This window comes from Quercus lobata, chromosome 3, assembly GCF_001633185.2.
Source record: "Quercus lobata isolate SW786 chromosome 3, ValleyOak3.0 Primary Assembly, whole genome shotgun sequence".
Classification (NCBI taxonomy): Eukaryota; Viridiplantae; Streptophyta; class Magnoliopsida; order Fagales; family Fagaceae; genus Quercus; species Quercus lobata.
In genome coordinates, this window is record NC_044906.1 from 61,555,539 (window position 1) to 61,574,567 (window position 19,029).

Genomic DNA, 19,029 nt, shown 5'->3' on the forward strand with positions numbered 1-19,029 from the left:
GATATCCTTTATGATTTATAAATTTTGTTTCCTAACAAAGGCCAATTGCCCCTTTTGTTAGGAGACAAGAAACCCAACCCAAAATTTTTGAGATGCGAACAATAGAAAACAAAGAGCAAGAAAGATCAGCTTATGCACACAAACACTTAGATTTACATGGTTCTCCAAAAACTAGGGCAATGTTTATGAGTTGTTGTAGTCTTATGATGACGATTATGACAAAGCTACTTGTATCATTAATATAAATATACTGCCCTATTACTTCGGCTACTCGTATGTGGGAAATTACAATAAAGTGCACTTAGATATAAACATGATACTCCAGGTATTTGTACGGACAACACTTTGGGCATGTTGATTTGAACTCCTAGCATAATAAAATTAACACAATTGATCTAATTATATATAAATAAATAAAAAATTCAATAGACCAGACTTCACACACCTCTCATCACCTTTTGGCCTAGATGTGGATGCACTTTACAAAAAAAACATCATGGAAACAAAAGGTTCAAAAGTCCTGCAAAAATTGTTTCTAAATCTGCTTGTGGACACTGCAGCTTTTAAAAGAACTCCACACCAAGGTCACCTTCCGGCTCAATGGCTGAGCTAAATAGTCAATCGTCTACCCAAATTAAAAAAGACCCCTAAATTTTTACCAATAGAGATATTCTTGTATTAATGGAAGTATTAATTAAGCCCTAAACATTTGTTTTTATCAAAGAAAAACCTGTTAAAGAAAAATGTTTTCATTGAATAGGTCAATAATTTTTTTTTGATACAAGATAGAATTCTACTCTAACATAATTTAAGTGTATATGTGTGTGAAGCTCCCTCTTGGAGACTTGAATCCCGGCCTTTACCCCCACACCTTACAAGCACTTATATTTGTGGAGTAACCATCACATAAAGGGTGTGTGGTAGTAATAGGTCAATCATTTAATCTCTCACACATAAATGTTAAAAGAACTCATTAATCTTACACTAGTAAATAAATTTATACTCAAATTTTATTTAGAGATATCAAATATATAACTTTATTAAAATTTTCAATCATAATTTTTAAGTATTTGGTTACTTCATTCAATAAATAGTGTTTATTTTAGTTGTATAGTTATTGAGTAATGCGATGTGTTCGTTTTAATTTGTAATATTTTTTTTTAAAAAAATTGATTTTAAATGAAAAAAAAAAAACCAAAAGTTAAATAAATATTCTATTAATATTCAAAGTATAAGAATAGAAATCACTTAAAGTAGTCACCTTAGGCCTCACAATACCTTGAACCGGCCTTGCCAAGGTGTTCTACATTTTTTCTATATTTTGATCCAAAGAAATAAATTAGTTTCGACTATTTTTGCTTAAATGGATTCCATGAATTTAAAATCATATATTTTAATTCCATTTAGCTTGAAAGAGACAATATACCTCAACTTCCTAATGGTTAACCTGTTTATTTATTTATTTATTACTTATATCATATGGAGGATTAACACGTGTTGATAGAAAATCTGGGATTCTCCTAGTTGAACTCGTACTCCATGTTGATCTTCCTGACCACATTCATGTCACATCGCATGGTTTCTGTAGGTTTAAGGTAATATACAAATTGATGTGTGCCTAAGTTTATTCTTATGATTATAAATTTATTGGAAGCAAAAATATTTCATATTACTACCAAATACCATGTAACTACAAATTTTGGTTACTGTGCGGGTAACAACTTCCAAGGTCGGGGTCTAGGAACCTTTGATGAACACAATTTACTTGTTGGGGGTTGGGAAAATTAGTTTACAGTGGAAGAACTAAAGAAAAAGATTCAAGCAAAGTAACCAAGAGATGATAAAAGGAATATAGAAGTAGACTAGGATATGAGAATTAATACAAAAATCCGAGGTCATAACTCTCCTCATATTGTTACAGTTTCATTATTTTTTCACCGATAAAATACACATTTAACCTTCCTATTTTTTTTTTAATCCCCTCTTAGATGGGGTATTGCTCTATTTATAGCGGAGGAGTACCCTTCTTAGTGGATTATGGTGATAGTCGCAAAGAGATACTTGTCTCATCAAGTGTCTTTTCTCATTTTTATAAATCTAGGTGAGATTTTATATTTGAGATATTATTCAGATTGGTTATTCAGTAATAAATGCAGTTCAAATTAGGTAAAGTTGACTAATTAATGTGGAGGTGACTTTTGTCATGTTTAGCCGCTACCCCTTTTGGCAGCGGTTGCTGGGATGGCTGTGGTTCTCGGGTTTCTCCTCGGCCAGGAATCCAGTCTTACTTCAGCCAAGGTGGGGAACATTGTTCTTTTGAATTGGACCTTCCAAGGGGGATTCTTAGGAGGGGCCTCTGGACCCATTGGTTGCACCAGGCCTCCAGACCTTCTTCAAACCTTTATCGGGCCTTTGGGTCTCGGCCCAAGTAATGGCTACAAACCCCTCCCACAGTAACCACTCAATTCCGATCAAATTTGTCCAAAAGTTTTACGTGCAATGACTACACTCACTCACAGCCCTTCATTCACTTGCACTGTTGCACATGTGCTGATGTGCACATCCATGTGCGTTTCTCTGCATGGCAGTGTGCTACACTGCAATTTGTGTTGGGTTCATGAAGTTTATATTGAAAACAATTAACATCAGAAGCTAAAAACATATTCATCTGAGAGATGAAATCCTCTCCTGACTCCTATCTTCTTCTAGGCACTCTCACCAGCTAATACTAGCAAATTGTCCCCAAACACCATCCTATTTGACAGACTAGCCTAGATTTTCAAGATCATCTGCTGTCTTTAATTTTTTTTTTAAAGAGACAAATTACTAACCAGAATTTGGTAGATGAAAACCACTAGTCTAAATATACTATTGGGAAATATGGGATTTAGAAACATCACTTTAAAATGTTGTTCTCGTTTACTACTCCCATAATTTCCTGTTATTGTGAATGATTACAGAAGGCTCCTCTCTCAAGTCTCAGACATGACGAGTTGAGATCCACAATATCTTACCGAAAGCTAAGTCCTATAGACTTGCTTACAAGTAACAACTAAGTGTGGAAAACTTGTGGTATGAATGATCCTTGCAATTGAATTGGCCCCACTTTTCACTTCGTATGAAGTCTAGTTTGTGAATAAAGCTTCCTATTTCATTAAAGAGAAGAGAAAGGGAAAGAATCAAAGGGAAGATAAGGACAAGGGAATGGGCCAGAATGAGTTATTATTAGAGTCAGCCTAATGAGTTAAGTTGTGGGTCACCACAATAGTGCACTACCCATTAATTCACACGCAAAGCATGGGTCGAGTGCTCTTGTACACGGATCTTATTAAGACGATGATACGTGTTTATTATTGATCATATGTCACGATCTTAACGATTTTAGTACACGCAACATTGAATCCAACTAAGATGTAACAAACCAACCACATGAAAACTGGAAGGGTCACAAAGCTGGGCCAAATCACTTTCGTATCATAAAATCCATGATATCATTAGTAGTAGTACGGCCTTCTACACCTCTGCCACTCAAGTCCATCTGTCCAACCAAAATAAGAATTCTTGAAGTGAGGTTGAAGAACTATCTGGTCCTGAAAGAAACCCATATTTTCATATCCAAGTGTCTGCATGTGCTAGAGATTTGATAACTGATGAGGTGCTATGAGGTGAGGACTCCAATTTCACAACAATACATGGTGAAAATTGATGCACACTTCTGATAATTTGATAGTTAATTATATGGGAATGATATAAACTAGTCTAGTCACATGCTGGTGAAAATGTTCACCTATCCTTTTGACTAGAATTGGTAGAAATGCAAATAGCTAGTGTAGTCTCGACTCTCAAATAATTATCTCTAAACGTCAAATGTCTATTTTGGTTTGGTTAATATAATCGTTAGTAGATAACAAATTTTAGGTCAACTAGTACTACTTTGTATTTTCATTGGAGACGTCTAAAGGTTTGAATCTTCCTCCCCCATCTTCTCAAAAAAAAAAAAAAAAAAAAGTGTATAAAAGAATTATTAGTAAAGATATTTTAAAGTTCAAAATTAATTAAAACATATACCTTTTTCAATTGAGAAAATTTGAGATGTATTTACTCTTAAAATAATATTTATTCAACTTTAAAGATTGAGGATTAGTAACCAAAAAAAAAAAAAAAAAAGAGGATTAGGGTTTAAGACTTACATTTTTAGGGTATATTGTTATATTTTGATGTTTTTAATTATATGCTTAAGGGTATAGGAGCCGATTTAAAAGCCTTTTATTTTAGGTTTAAGGCCCAATATATTAGAGAAGAGGAGGGTTGCAATAAGTTGACAATCAACTGGGAAATTTATGATATGTTGTTGTTTATGATTAGATCTACTATAAATACTTCTTGTTGTTGTTTATGATATACTGGAATATACTTAATGATACCCTTATGATTTACAATTTTTGTTTCCTAACAGAAGTCAGTTGCCCCTTTTGTTAGGAAACAAGAAATCCAACCCAAGATTTATGGGACGTGAACAGTAGAAAAGAAAGAGAAAAAAAGATGTAATGAAGCTACCTATATCATTAATATAAATATACTGCCCTATCCCCTATTACTTGTGCCACAGGCATGTGAAAAATTACAATAAAGGATCTAGGTATCTAAAGTGCACGTAAATATAAACAAATATATGCCCCAAATATTTGTACGGACAACACTTTTGGACATGTTGATTTGAACTCCTAGCAAAATTAAATTCACACAATTGATGTATTCATCAATTAAAAAAAAAAAAAAATTCAATAAATCAGGCTTCACACACCTTTCATGACTCATCACCTTTCGGCCTAGATGTGGATGCACTTTACAAAAACAAAACAGCAAGGAAACAAAACGTTAAAAGGTCCTGCAAAAAGTGTTTCTAAATCTGCTTGGGGACACTGCAGCTTTTAAAAGAATTCCACACCAAAGTGTTCTACATTTTTTTCTTTATAAATTAGTTTCGATTCAAAGAAATAAATTAGTTTCGATTATTGTGACTTAAATGGTTTCCATGCAGTTAGAATCACATATTTTAATTCCATTTAGCTTGAAAGAGACAGTATACCTCGACTTTCTAATGGTTAACCTTTTTATTTTTTATTTTTTTTTATATCATATGGAGGATTAACACGTGTTGATGGAAAATCTGGGATTCTCCTAGTTGAACTCGTACTCCATGTTGAGCTTCCTGACCACATTCATGTCACATCGCAGGGTTTCTGTAGCTTTAAGGTAATACACAAATTGATGTATGCCTAAATTTATTCTTATGATTCTGAATTTATTGGAAGCAAAAACATTTCATACTATTGAAAATACCAAATCTTGTAACTACAAATTTTGGTAACTATGCGAGTCTGTTAGGTTCTAAAGACTTAGGTTTTTTATGTATTTAGAACTCTAGTGTGTGTAAATCTCTTGTGAGATCTAAAGGAACTTTCCTTTACACAAACTTAGGGTTTTTAAGGAAGAGATTTTATCTACACCTTGATGATCAACTCAGTTGCTGCCATTGAAGCTTAAAGAAACACAAGCGGGTATGCTTGTATCTGGTGGTGAATCCAAGAAAGAAGGAGTCCGTGGATTTGGAGTTTGCACGTGGTCGTGTTAGTAAGTTCTACTGGTGGGTAGCAATAAGAAGTCGAGCGTGGGGGCTTGTAAGTCTTATTGTATGAACTTTGATTCTTTCAAGATAGTGGATTCAAGTTTACCTTGAAGATAGTTAGGTTAAATCTTCCCCAGGTTTTTACCGGTTTGGTTTCCTGGGTGATCATATCTTTGTGTTATTTATCTTTCCGCTGCTTTGCATGATATGTTTTCTGTGATTGTGATAACCTAGATTTGTTAAATTGGACTAAGTAACAATTTGGATAATTACCTAGGTTAATTCAATTGTGTTTTAAGGGGTCTAAAAACCATCAAGTGGTATCAGAGCGGGTTGCTCTCTTGTTGTTGATTTTTTGATCACTGAGATGATCCTTGACCCTTGTTGTTATAGATTCTTGGAAATTCTTTTTGCTTATTTATCAACTTGCTTACTTTGTGTATTTGTCGCTTGTTGTTTTTGTTAAATCTTTCCTTGGACGTCTTGGTCTTATCATATGTGATAATAATTATTTGTGTTATACTACCTTAACCGCCTTAAAGGCACGTGATTCTTGTCTTTGGTATTTGGATAGTGGTTGTTCCAAGCATATGACAGGAAACAAAAGATTATTCAAGACCCTCTTTGAAGGAAAGATTGGGACAATTACTTTTGGAGATGGAAGCAAATCTGTGATCAGAGGCATTGGAACTGTGGACATTCCAGGGTTACCGGTCTTTGAAGATGTTTGGTATGTTGATGGACTGAAGGCAAATTTACTCAGCATCAGTCAGATTTGCGACAATGGACTGAATGTTCTCTTCACTATGTATGAATGTGAGATTCTTGATGGAGGAGGTGACTGTATGTGTGTTGGTGTAAGGACAGCGGACAATTGTTATGGATTGACACCAAGCATAAGTAACAAGTGTTTTAGTGCAAAGATTGATCAAGTTGATTTGTGGCATCAACGGTTGGGGCATCCAAGTCATAAGCAATTAGAAAAGATTTCCAAATGTGATGCTATTGTTGGTTTACCTAAGTTTGAGAAGATAGATAAGTGCATATGTGGATCATGTCAGATAAGTAAATAGATAAAATCTAAACATCCGTCTGTAGCTAGTGTTCAAATTTCAAGACCTCTGGAGTTACTGCACATTGATATTATGGGTCCTGCTCGAGTTCAGAGTTTAGGAGGAAAGAAATATATTCTAGTGGTTGTGGATGATTTTACCAGATATACTTCGGTTGTGCTTTTGAAAGATAAAGCTGAGGCTCTTGAGAAGATGATACATCTGTGTAAGAAATTACAGGTTGAAAAAGATACTGTGATAGCCAGGATTAGAAGTGACCATGGAAGAGAATTTGAGAATACCAAGCTAGCTACCTTCTGCAATGAACAAGACACACATCAAGAGTTCTCTTCACCCAAGACACCACAACAAAATGAAATAGTTGAACGGAAAAATAGGGTTGTTCAGGAGATGGCACGTGTTATGCTACACAATAAAAAGTTGCCAAAATCCTTTTGGGGAGAAGCAGTTAACACTGTTTGTCATACACTCAACCGGGTGTATTTCAGACCTGATTCCAAGAAGACTCCTTATGAACTCTGGAGAGGAAAGAAGCCGGTTGTTAAGTATTTCAGGATATTTGGTAGTGATTGTTACATTCTACGTGATAGAGAGAACTTAGAAAAATTTGATGCAAAGAGTGACAAATGATATTTTCTAGGGTACTCCTCTATTAGTAGAGCATATAGAGTGTATAATCTGAGAACCAAAACTATCATGGAATCGTCAAATGTTGTGATTAATGATGAAGTATGTCCAGAAGTACATTTAGAAAGTATTGCTTCGGTTTAAGATAAGTCTATGGAGGTTAATGACTCACTTCTTGTTGATTATGTTGGGAAACACAGTGATGAGGAGTTAATGGTGTTGAATGATGCAATTTCTGTGCCATCAAGTCCTGAACCATCCATTCCAGTTCATGAGACTCAACAGGCTCAACATGAATTTAGTCCTTCATCAGAATAGAAAGGTACATCCATATCTCTAGTTAAAGGTCCTTCCTCTAGAGTATGGCTTAATTATCCCTCCTCAAATATATTGGGAAGTCTGAATGATAACATGAAAGGTCAAAAGCTTTAAGTGTAATTACACACTCATGCTATCTGTCCCAATTTGAACTGAAAAAGATAGATGAGGCACTTTAAAATGCTAATTGGGTAAACTCTATGCATGAAGAACTTCATCAATTTGTTCGGAATAATGTGTGGGAATTAGTTCCTAGACCAAAGGGTGTAAATATAATTGGAACTAAATGGATCTTTAAGAACAAGTCAGATGAACATGACACTGTTATCATAAATAAATCAAGGCTTGTTGCTCAAGGTTACACACAAGTGGAAGGGATTGACTTTGATGAGACCTTTGCACCGGTAGCAAGATTGGAATCCATTAGGATACTGTTGGCTATAGCTAGTCATCTGAACTTCAAGCAATATCAAATGGATGTCAAAAGTGCTTTCTTGAATGGAATGTTGCAAGAAGAAGTATATGTTGAACAACCGAAGGCTTTGTTAACCCTCATAGACCGGATGATGTGTATAAATTGAAGAGAGCTCTGTATGGTTTGAAACAAGCTTCATGGGCTTGGTATGATAGATTGACTGCATATCTCACTGAGCATGGCTTCAAAAGGGGATTTGCAGACACTACTCTCTTTATAAGAAAGGATAAGAATAGTTTTGTTGTAGCTCAAATTTATGTTGATGATATTGTTTTTGGTGCTACTAATGACTCTCTTACCCATTCTTTTGCAGATGAAATGAAGGCTATGTTTGAAATGAGTATGGTTGGTGAACTAACTTATTTCTTAGGATTACAGGTGAAGCAAACGGACTCAAGGATCTACATTAACCAAGCAAAATATGCAAGGAATCTAGTTAAGAGATTTGGATTGGACAATGCTGCACATGCCAGAACACCAATGGCCGCCAATGCAAAACTAACAAATGATCCGTTAGGTGAGTCTGTTGATGTTACATTATACAGAAATATGATTGGATGCCTTCTATATTTGACTGCTAGTCAGCCTGGCATTGCCTTTAGTGTTGGTGTTTGTTCTAGATTTCAATCTAATCCTAAAGTTTCACACTTAAATGCTGTCAAAAGAATCATTAAATATGTTGGTGGAACTTGTGATTATGGATTATTTTTTAGTAAAGAATCTAATCTGTCTCTAGCTAGTTTTTCTGATTTTAATTGGGCTGGTAATACTGATGATAGAAAAAGCACCACTAGTGGGTGTTTTTATGTTGGAGCCAATCTCGTTGCTTGAATGAGTAAAAAGCAAAATTCTGTGTCATTGTCTATTGCCGAGGCAGAATATATTGCTGCTGGAAGTTGTTGCTCACAATTTCTTTAGATGAAAAAGGTTTTAACTGATTATGGGATATCCCAAGATACCATGGTTGTTTACTGTGATAACTCTAGTGCTATTGACATATCTAAGAACCCTGTTCAACATTCTAAGACTAAGCACATAGAGATTAGGTATCACTTCATTAGGGATCTTGTTGAAAGAAAGATTGTGTGTCTTGAGTATATTCCTACTGAACGTCAGAATGCCGACATCTTCACCAAACCTTTTGATAGAAGTAAGTTTGAGACACTTTGTCAAGTAATTGGTGTGATTCTGTGTCCCTGATCTGTCTTGGCCTTCTTAGTCCTTGTACTTCATTGCTCTACCCTTTGTGACCATTATTCTTTGGTTTTTTTGTTTTTTTTTTTTTTTTTTTTTTTTTTTTTTTTTTCTAGGATTTGCATTGCATAACATTCATGCATTTCATTCTAGGTGTTTTTTTAATAATAAAAAAAAAAAAAAGGAAAAGGGAAGAAAAAGGAAGCAAATTGTGTTTTTTATTATTTTCTTGGTTTTTGAGAATAAGGTTGGTCAATTTATTTTCACATAACATTTTTTTTTGTACCTTATTTAGCTTGGATGAGCTTCTTTTATTGCACTTTACTAGTTTGAGCTTTGTAGTGCATGTTGTGTGGGAAATGTTTATAGTTTTTGATCACTTTGTCTTGATCTTGAAGTCACATGTCTTTGATTGTTGGACTTGAACTATTAGAGAAAGGCATAAATAACCATCTCATCACTGTTCACTAGCCAATCATGAACACCTTAGTGCATATCGTAAGATTTTGTGTTCAAAAAAGTGTAGCACATGCACAAAAAGAACATAAGGTGTAGCCTCGGTTTAATTGCTTAATCCTTAAAATTGGTGTGTACTATTAGGCTTGATGCCAAAATCACATAATTAAAATTGGTGTGTACATTATCCTGGCTTTTTAATAAGTTTCTGAATAAATTAAAATTGGTATGTATATTATGAGGCAAAATTTAAGAAATTTATATGATTGCAAGCTTATGATCTAGGAGATGTGGGAGTTATATGATGTAACTCTTTAGGTGATAGTCTCTTTTAAATTCTATGTGATGAATTTTGTAGACTTTGTGATTGATTGCTATTCACATATCATCTCACATGTATCTCAAGTTTTTGCTAGTTGCACACACTACACAAGTTACTCTTTGCTAAATATTGTACATGTTATTGTGTGTGTTTATGGTCTGACCGACCAAGTTTTGCAAATACTTTGAATTTTCTGTAAAATTGATTTGATGCTTGAAAATTTATGGAGAATGCAAGAAATTTTAACTTTGGGAAATTTGGGCTTAAATTCTTGTTTTTGAAAATCATATCATTACATACTCATGCATTTTGTTCCTCATGTCAATGCTTTGAGTTGTTCCTAAATGTCTTTTCAAAAACTGTGTTTTTTTTTTCTCAAACTTTGTGAGTCTCTGCCCATTTCGATTGATCCAACCTAATTTTCGATCAATCGAAATTGTTTTGAAATTGTTTTAAATTTTTTTAAAGAGCCTCTGTCTCTTTCGATCGATCGAAACTGATTTTCGAACGATCGAAACTAATTTTCGAACAATCGAAACTCATGAATCAGGTTTTTAAAAATATCAGTTTTGACTTGTTCCTCTCATTTTTTCAAAACATTCTTTCTCTCCGACTTGGCAAGGCTCCACAGAGATTTTTTTGTCGTTTTCGGCCAATCTTTTTGTAAGGTTTTTCTCTCCATAAGTCGGTATGTCCATATTACCCTCTCTTTTTCAATTATTTTATGCTTTACATGCATTTTTTCATGCATTGAAGGGTTATTTTCGGACTTATTAGCATATTTTGGGGGTTTTTGATGATTCAAACCGTATTTTGTGAAATTGATCATTGGATTTTTGTTCTAGGATGTTATAATCATGATCCTTGTGGTTTAATTTGATCAATTTTGTGGTTTTTGAGGAATTGAAAATTCTAGGGCTTGTAATTAACCCGAATTGGGGATTTTGTTCAAATTTGGTTCAATTGATGAAATTGGCTTGTTGATTTGATGTAATTGGTCATTATTTTCTGAAATCTATCTTGTATGATGATCAATTAGTCAATTTCTTTCAAATTGATCAAGTGGTTTTTCAAAATTTTGGGGTTTTTGTGTTAGAAACTCTATGTTCAAGCCAATTTTGTGAATTTGAACTTAATTGCATTGCATTAGGACATGCATCATGCCATTTAATTTGTTCATGCATCATATAGATTTTTGTTCTATATTTTTTTTGTGCTAACTTGCAGTCTGCCCTTGGTGTTTTTTTTGTTTTGTTCCTTTGCTTTGTATCTTGGTCCTTATCCTAGCACCATGCCTAGGAAAACTAGAGCCCATAGGACCCCCTCCACTTCCTCTGAGTTTCCCTCTAGGAGTAAGGTATTTAGGAATGATAAAAGTAGAGAGGCCTTTGAGACTTTGAACTGTAAGCGTATGATTTGGGCTGAGCGTGCTGTGATTTTAGATGAGATTGATTCGGCCATTAGGGCTAACTTTGAGTCTAGAGGTTGGTTGTCTCTCTTAGAGATAGATTATCCACTCCCGACCTCCCTGATCAGAGAGTTCTTCTCGAATCTCTCTTGCCACGTCTATGATTCCAACACTCTTGTTAGGAGTTGGATACAAGGTGTTGAGTTCACCATTACCCCTTGGGTAGTGGTTGAAACTCTTGGGGTTCCAGTTGTTCGGGAGCCTGACTATCCCTATGATGAGTCTCCTCCCTTAGATGTTGTCATGTCATACATCACTGGGTCTTCTATCCAGTGGGGTTCTGATCCTCGAATCATGTCCGCTGAGCTTACCGAGACTGCCTATCTTTTCTTTAGGATAGCGTGTCATTCGTTGTGGCCTATTTCTCATCTCCACACCATCTCTCTAGAGCGATGTGTGTTTTTGTATGCGTTTGTTTATGGTGCGTCTATCAGTTTCCCTCATCTGTTCCTTTTTTCTTTGAACGAGGTTCATAGGAGTTTTGCCGTAGGGCATGCGCTTATTCATCCTATTTTCATTCATAGGATTCTGCTGTTTTTGGGTCTAGATGGTTTTCCTTCCGATGAGCCTGTTCATGTTGTTGCTCCCATAGGTGTCACCTTTCTTCAGCAGAGGGCTGCTTACTTGAGAGTTGCTCCTTCGCGTCCTAGATGTGTGTCATCTGGTGCTGTTCCCCTTCCTCCATCTTCTACAGGTGTTGATGATGCTGAGACGTTCGGTGCTGCTGTTGCTGATGTTGATGTTCCTCCACCGACTACTTCGGATGATTCAGACATTTGACGTACGTTGGATCATGTCTTGACCGTTAAGGCGGCTCATGGACAGATTTTGGTGGACGTGCTCGATGAGATCCGTGCTTTGCGCGCAGAGTTGGCATAGTTTAGACGATCTTTTCCGCCACCTCCCTTTTGATGATGGATTTTGTTTGCCCTTTGGCATTCCGTCACAAAAAGGGGGAGTACATATTTGAGCCCTGTATAGTTTTTGTCTTCAAGGGGAGAGTATTTTTGTTGGTTGGAGCTTGTGGAGTTTAGATTGTATCTAGGTGCTTCACATTGTATTTTATCTTTTTAGCTTTTGCCATATTTTTGTTGGGATATTCATGTTAGGGGGAGTTACTTTTATTGCTTTATATGTTTCTTGTTTTCAACTGTTTATTGATTTATATTTATGAGTTTTTCATTGATATTTGTCTTTATTGTGTATTGTTTGAAATCAAGAATTTATTTTGTTTACTTGTATTTTTCCACACATACGGTTATGCATTTTATTTAGTGTTTCAAGAAATATACAGGTTGATTCAATTGAGCTACTGTCTACACTTGCAACTGATGGATAGTAGTTAGGATTGAGTTTGTTTTATGAGCATTTGTTTTGTAAAGGGCTTTTCTTTGTAAACTTTGAGTTTCTAGTTGTGTTTTGTCATGGATTGTCAAATGGGGAGTTTGTTAGGTTCTAAAGACTTTGGTAACTATGCGAGTCAAAACTTCCAAGGTGGGCCATAGGAACCTTTGATGAACACAATTTAATTGTTGGAATTGGGACAATGGGAGAACTAAAGAAAAAGATTCAAGAAAACAAGTAACCAAGAGATGATAAAAGGAAGGCAGAAATAGATTAGAATGTGGAAATTAACACAAGAATTTAAGGTTATAACTCTCCTCAGATTATTACAGGTTCACTCTTTTTTTACTAATACAATATGCACTTAACTTCCCTATTTTCCAAATTCCCTCTTAGATAGGGGTATTTTCCTATTTATTGTGGAGGAGTCCCCTTCTCAGTAGGTTGGTTGTGGTGATGGTGGCAGAGAGATACTTGTTCCATTAGGTGTCTCTTTCTCCTTCCGTGGACTTGAGTGAGATTTTAGGTTTGAGACGCTATTCAAGTCGGTCATTTAGGAATAAATGTCACTCAAGTTAGATAGGGTTGCCTAATTAATGCACAGGTAACAGGGCCGGCTCTATGGTGGAGCAAAAAATGCAACCGCCTAAGGCCCCAAGTAAAAAAAAGGCCCCTAAATTTTAACCAATAGGATTATTTATAATCAATAAATAAAATAATTTTTTTTATTAGATGAAAAACAAATAAAAAAATAGAGAAAAATGCAACGTCGTCCACAATATTTTTCACAACACTTTTACAACTAATTAAGTAGGTTATTACAGCCTATTGTTGATGGCGATATTTTCTAGTTTAAAATCTAGGATTTGTTGTAAAAAATATTGTGAATGTTGCACTTCGGTCATTTAGTAATAAATGTCACTCAAGTTAGATAGGGTTGCCTAATTAATGCACAGGTAACTGTTGCCTGTTCAGTTGCTACCCCTTTCGGCTCCTTGGCGGTCGTAGTGTTGCTTGTGGTTGAGGTAACCCAGTGTTACTTAAGCCATGCAGGCCAGGGAACATTGTTCTTTTGATTTGGACCTTCGAAGGGGGATACTTTGGAGTGGGCCTCTGGACCCATTGGTTGCACTAGGCCTCCAGACCTTCTTTATGCCTTTCTCGGGCCTTTGGATCTCGGCCCTGGTAATGGCTACATTCCCCTCCCAGTCTCCCACAGTAACCATTCAATTCTGATAAGATTTGTCCAAAAGCTTTATGTGTAATGACTACACTCACAGGCTCACTGCCCTTTATCCACTTGCACATGTGCACATCCATGCATGTGTGTTTCCTATGCAAGACAGTGTGCTACACTGCAAGTTGTGTTAGGTTCAGGAAGTTATATTGACAACAATTAACATCAGAAGCTAAAAACATATGCATCTGAGAGATAAGATCCTCTCCTATCTTCTTCTAGGCACTCTCACCAGCTAATAATAGCAAATTGTCCCCAGACACCATCCTATTTGACAGACTAGCCAAGATTTTCAAGATCATCTGCTGTCTTCAATTTGTTTTAAAGTGACAAATTACTAAACAGAATTTGGCAGATGGAAACCACTAATATTAATAATACCATAAATATTAAGGGTACTTCCAAGGACTTTCGGTGCACTAGATGCCAATATTGTTAGTTGTCATATCAAATATCACTCGGAGCCAGCTAGAAATCTACTGGCAAATTGACCATTACAATAAAAAGAAATAGACATTGCTGGTCAGTATCAGCTTTTTTTTGTATGAAATTTTCTTTACCATAATAAAGTTTGTAAACCAATTAGTCAATTTCAGGTGTTTCCCCACCTAATTGAATGTAAGTTCTACATGACTACATGCCTCATTCAATACCCAGACAAAATAAGGAAAATACAAAAGAGGGGGAGGAGGGAATAAAAATAGTTAAATATAATATTTTTCACAACACTTGAGTCACTTTAAGATAGAAGTAACCCTTATTGGTAAAAAGATGATGGAGTCTCTTGAATGGTTTATTCATATTAGAAAAAAGAACAACTACTTCACCAATGAGAAAATTTGAGTTGATTCAAGTTAAGGAGACGAAAAATAACATTAATAGAAGTAATAAAAAAGAACATCTTAATTAGAAGTACAAATAGAGAGTATAAAATCAAATAAAAGAAAAAATTATATGCAATTGACCCGAACATGTGTCAATTAGATTTGATTGTATTTTACAATTATTGGCATAACTTGTTTTGATTGCTGTGGTTGACTGAAGTTAAAATGATGTTACTTCAATGATAACAGATCATGTCAATATTCATGGAAAAAATCAACACTCTTAATTGAAAAAAAAAAAAAAAAAACCTATCAATTGAATCAAAATGATGGGGACTTGACATCAGTGGTGGTGCTTGCTTATTGGTGTGCATAAGCCAGCAACATTGGCATAGGATGACCAGTTACAGACAAAAAATCTGTTTTCATTTTGGCCCATGCCAACCCGTGGACATACGTAGCTTATGGTCCACACGCAGTACTAGAAAGGAAACATATTCAATGGACTTTGAAGGTAATACTAATAGCAGTATGGAACCCATCAATGAAGTAATTGTCTAGTCATGCCCCTAACTTTTAGGCAGCCCCACAAGCCCTGCCATACTTCTCAGAGTCACCCCCACATGATTGTTCTTAATCATTATTGTCTTTAAGATCCAAAGTAACTACTGAAAGACATACTAGGCAAAGAGAGAGAGCCAGCTAGTAACAACTAAGCATGATTTTGAACCTCTCTAACTAAAAACTCTCAATATATAACCCAACTATTCATATTTTCTTTGCATCTATCCAATAAAGAATGGCTTTTCTGCAAGACAAAATACTCTATTCAGGTCTCTTAGTCTTCTGCATGACCATATTGGTGTCTTCACATAGTAGACCTTACTCGCCTCCAAGTGTTGCACATTTAACAGATTACTTTCCACATGTCTCAATTGATCAAGGCTTTTCTAAGTCCTTTGGAGGCTCAAACATCCAGCTAATCAGTAATGGTTCCATGGCCAATCTTGCTCTTGACAAAACATCAGGTAAAGTCCTTTAAATATTATGGCTTATATTGATACATGAAATTGTATTTTCAGAATTTGCTCTAATGTGTATCCCTTTATGTTGTTTTATAGGAGCTGGATTGGTCTCAAAAAACAAATATTACTATGGATTCTTCAGTGCTGCAATTAAGCTGCCATCTGGTCTCTCATCTGGAGTTGTAGTAGCCTTCTATGTAAGCTCTTTCATTCACATACAAGAAGTCGCACTTAAATGCAACATATCACATTTGACTGCAATATTGTACATGTTGCATGCCTAAGGCAAACTGTATGTGTAACATCTTCTGCCTTAGCATATAGAATTGTACATTAGACATAATTTTTTTCAATTTGCATGCATGTATTTATTTTAAACATGTGGCTATGATTGCAGTGTACAAAATGCATCCATTTGAACATGAGAATATGTATCCAAATATGTTGACTAGAAAGGGGAATTTTCAGTTGTCAAATGCAGATACTTTCCCTCATACCCATGATGAGGTTGACATAGAGCTGCTTGGTCATGATAAAAGAAACGACTGGGCCTTCCAAACAAATATATACGCTAATGGAAGTGTAAGCACTGGAAGGGAAGAGAAATTCTATCTCTGGTTTGACCCAACAGAGCAGCATCATCAATACAGCATCATCTGGAACAGCTATCATACAGTGTAAGACAATCAAAACTCACTTACATACACAGACATGCCTGCGCGCAAGTTTATTACCATTATTCTAACATTTCGTCTCACGTGTGAGCCTAGACTTCCCTTTAATAAGTGGAGCACAACATGTGAGAGTTTGAACTTTTGGTTCAAACTCAGATCCACCTATTATGAGTCCCAAAAGCTTAAAACTATTATGAAAATGATGAATTTAATCATTTTAGCTGATATTGTAACATACCTAATGCAGGTTTCTAGTGGACAACATACCTGTAAGAGAGTTTATTCACAACAGTGCCTTCTCTTTTGTTTATCCATCAAAACCCATGTCAGTTTATGCAACAATTTGGGATGGCTCAGAGTGGGCAACTCATGGAGGAAAATACCCAGTAAATTACAAATATGCTCCATTTGTAGTTTCTTTTGCGAATGTGGAAATGAGTGGCTGCATATGGAATCCAACGGCTCCAGTTTCTTCATGTTCTAAGGCTGGTACTTCTAGTTATGACCCTGTTGAGGGACCAGAGTTTGTTAAGCTATCAAAGCAGCAGATTGAAGCAATGGACTGGGCAAGAAGGAAGCTAATGTTCTACTCTTATTGTAAAGATACATCCAGATTTAAGGTCCTGCCACCTGAGTGCAAGTAAAAGATATTTTGGCATTCATATTTATTATTTATTCATTTGTGAAAGTGCAATTGAATAACGTTGAAAGGCATTTTCACACTAAGAACACTACTGATAGATATCAAATAAACCAAAATGTTTATATGGTACTCTCTCTTTATTCTTTTTGTTCTCCACAAAGTCAAAGTTAATCATAACATCGAAGGCATTGTCACATTAAATAAGAGCACAACGGTAAGAAATCAAACAAAATGTGCCCTTTAATATTTAAATATCATTTAAATAATATTTATTTAGTTAATGTTCGATATTATAATTTTTTATTTAAAATTCATTATTTTTTATTATCTTTTAATAGGGCTAATTCACTTTGATGATTAAGTTGGATTTCTATTAATACATATGTGGGGACTATGGCCCAAAGTAACGAGGTGGGCCTTGGGCCCGTCTGAGGACTCCAGCCTGTCCGAGGAGACAACGTGGCTTAGGCGATTCATGTTAAGCCTATCACTAGAAACAAAGAAAAAAGGTCCGAGGAGGAATTTCTCCTCGGACACTGAAAATCTGGAGCGGATGTACGTTTAAGCCACTGAAGCCCATCTCCTAAATACATGAAAATGAAGGAAACACAAAATATCTAAGCAAAAGCTGCCACCACCACATTGAATGCACTACAACTATTTTCCAGGCCGCATTAATGTGGAGAAGACCTATGAACAGTGTTACCTTGACTACCACAACTCACAAAGGACTGAAAGAAGTGTCTGATGGGATGGGTGCTCAAGTGGAGGCTTGGATGATTAACAAGTGTAAAGCCCAGATGATAAGGAAGAGCCTATATAAATGTATAGAAACTCCCAGAAGGAAGGGGGGGCAGAAAAAGAAAGGCAGAATACTGTGGCATGCAAAGAAACCCTAATGTACTGGTCTGTATACATAAATTAAGTTTTGAATCTCCTCGGACCGTGAGATCTTTCAACGCAATGGCTTTTGTTCTTGTCCATGTGTACCTTTATCCCATGTAAGCCTCTGTCTAACTTATCTAAACCCAGTTCTTTAACCCATACTCTACAAAATTCTTTGTGTTGGGCCTTTTTGGATCAAGGCTTCACAAGATAGGGGTTTGGGTTCCAAAACTGTGTCCCTACAATTGGCGCCGTTTGTGGGAAGAACTTGAGTGTCAGTAAGTACGACAGTTAAGCATGGCAAGATCAAGTCCACACCAAGAAAATCCACGCCAAGTTGACCCTCAGCAGACAGAACCTATTGGGCCTCAGCGGCAAAATAATCCTCCTGATCCTGGGCTAAATCCAGGCAATGGAAGAAACCGAGAGGGAAGTGTACATACTACTCAGTCGAGCCAAAGCCACTCCCAAGTAGGTAGTCGTATATCCCAAAGGCAAAACAACTATCAGGCCATGCAGCAAGAGATAGACAACCTGAAAAAGAAGTTGTGCTATGCACAGCAAAGGCGGTTCCTTTCTAGCTCAGACACATCCTTTAACGAGGAAGAGGATGTCAGTTACAAGCGGAGGTCAAGAACTCCCCCAAGTGAAACCTTTTCCTACGAAAAGGAATCGCGTCCTGAATGGAGACATAAGAGCCCATCTAGTAAGGGTTTGGGTAATGATGCCATGAACAAAGCATTGGATCAGATTTCCAGATCACCCTTCGCACACAGGATAGAAGGGGCTAAATTACCTCGGCGTTTCCATCAACCTACATTTACCATCTACAACG

General features: G+C 36.0%; 1 protein-coding gene across 1 annotated transcript; it reads left to right on the plus strand.

Moving 5' to 3' along the window:
- The first annotated feature begins 15,512 nt into the window (after positions 1-15,512).
- Positions 15,513-17,438, plus strand: LOC115979357 (probable xyloglucan endotransglucosylase/hydrolase protein 33). The gene is made up of 4 exons (XM_031101380.1): positions 15,513-15,995; positions 16,089-16,189; positions 16,461-16,669; positions 16,914-17,438. The coding sequence occupies exons 1-4, from the start codon at positions 15,767-15,769 to the stop codon at positions 17,308-17,310; spliced, it is 936 nt and encodes a 311-aa protein (XP_030957240.1). The 5' UTR covers positions 15,513-15,766; the 3' UTR covers positions 17,311-17,438.
- The last annotated feature ends 1,591 nt before the right edge of the window (positions 17,439-19,029 follow it).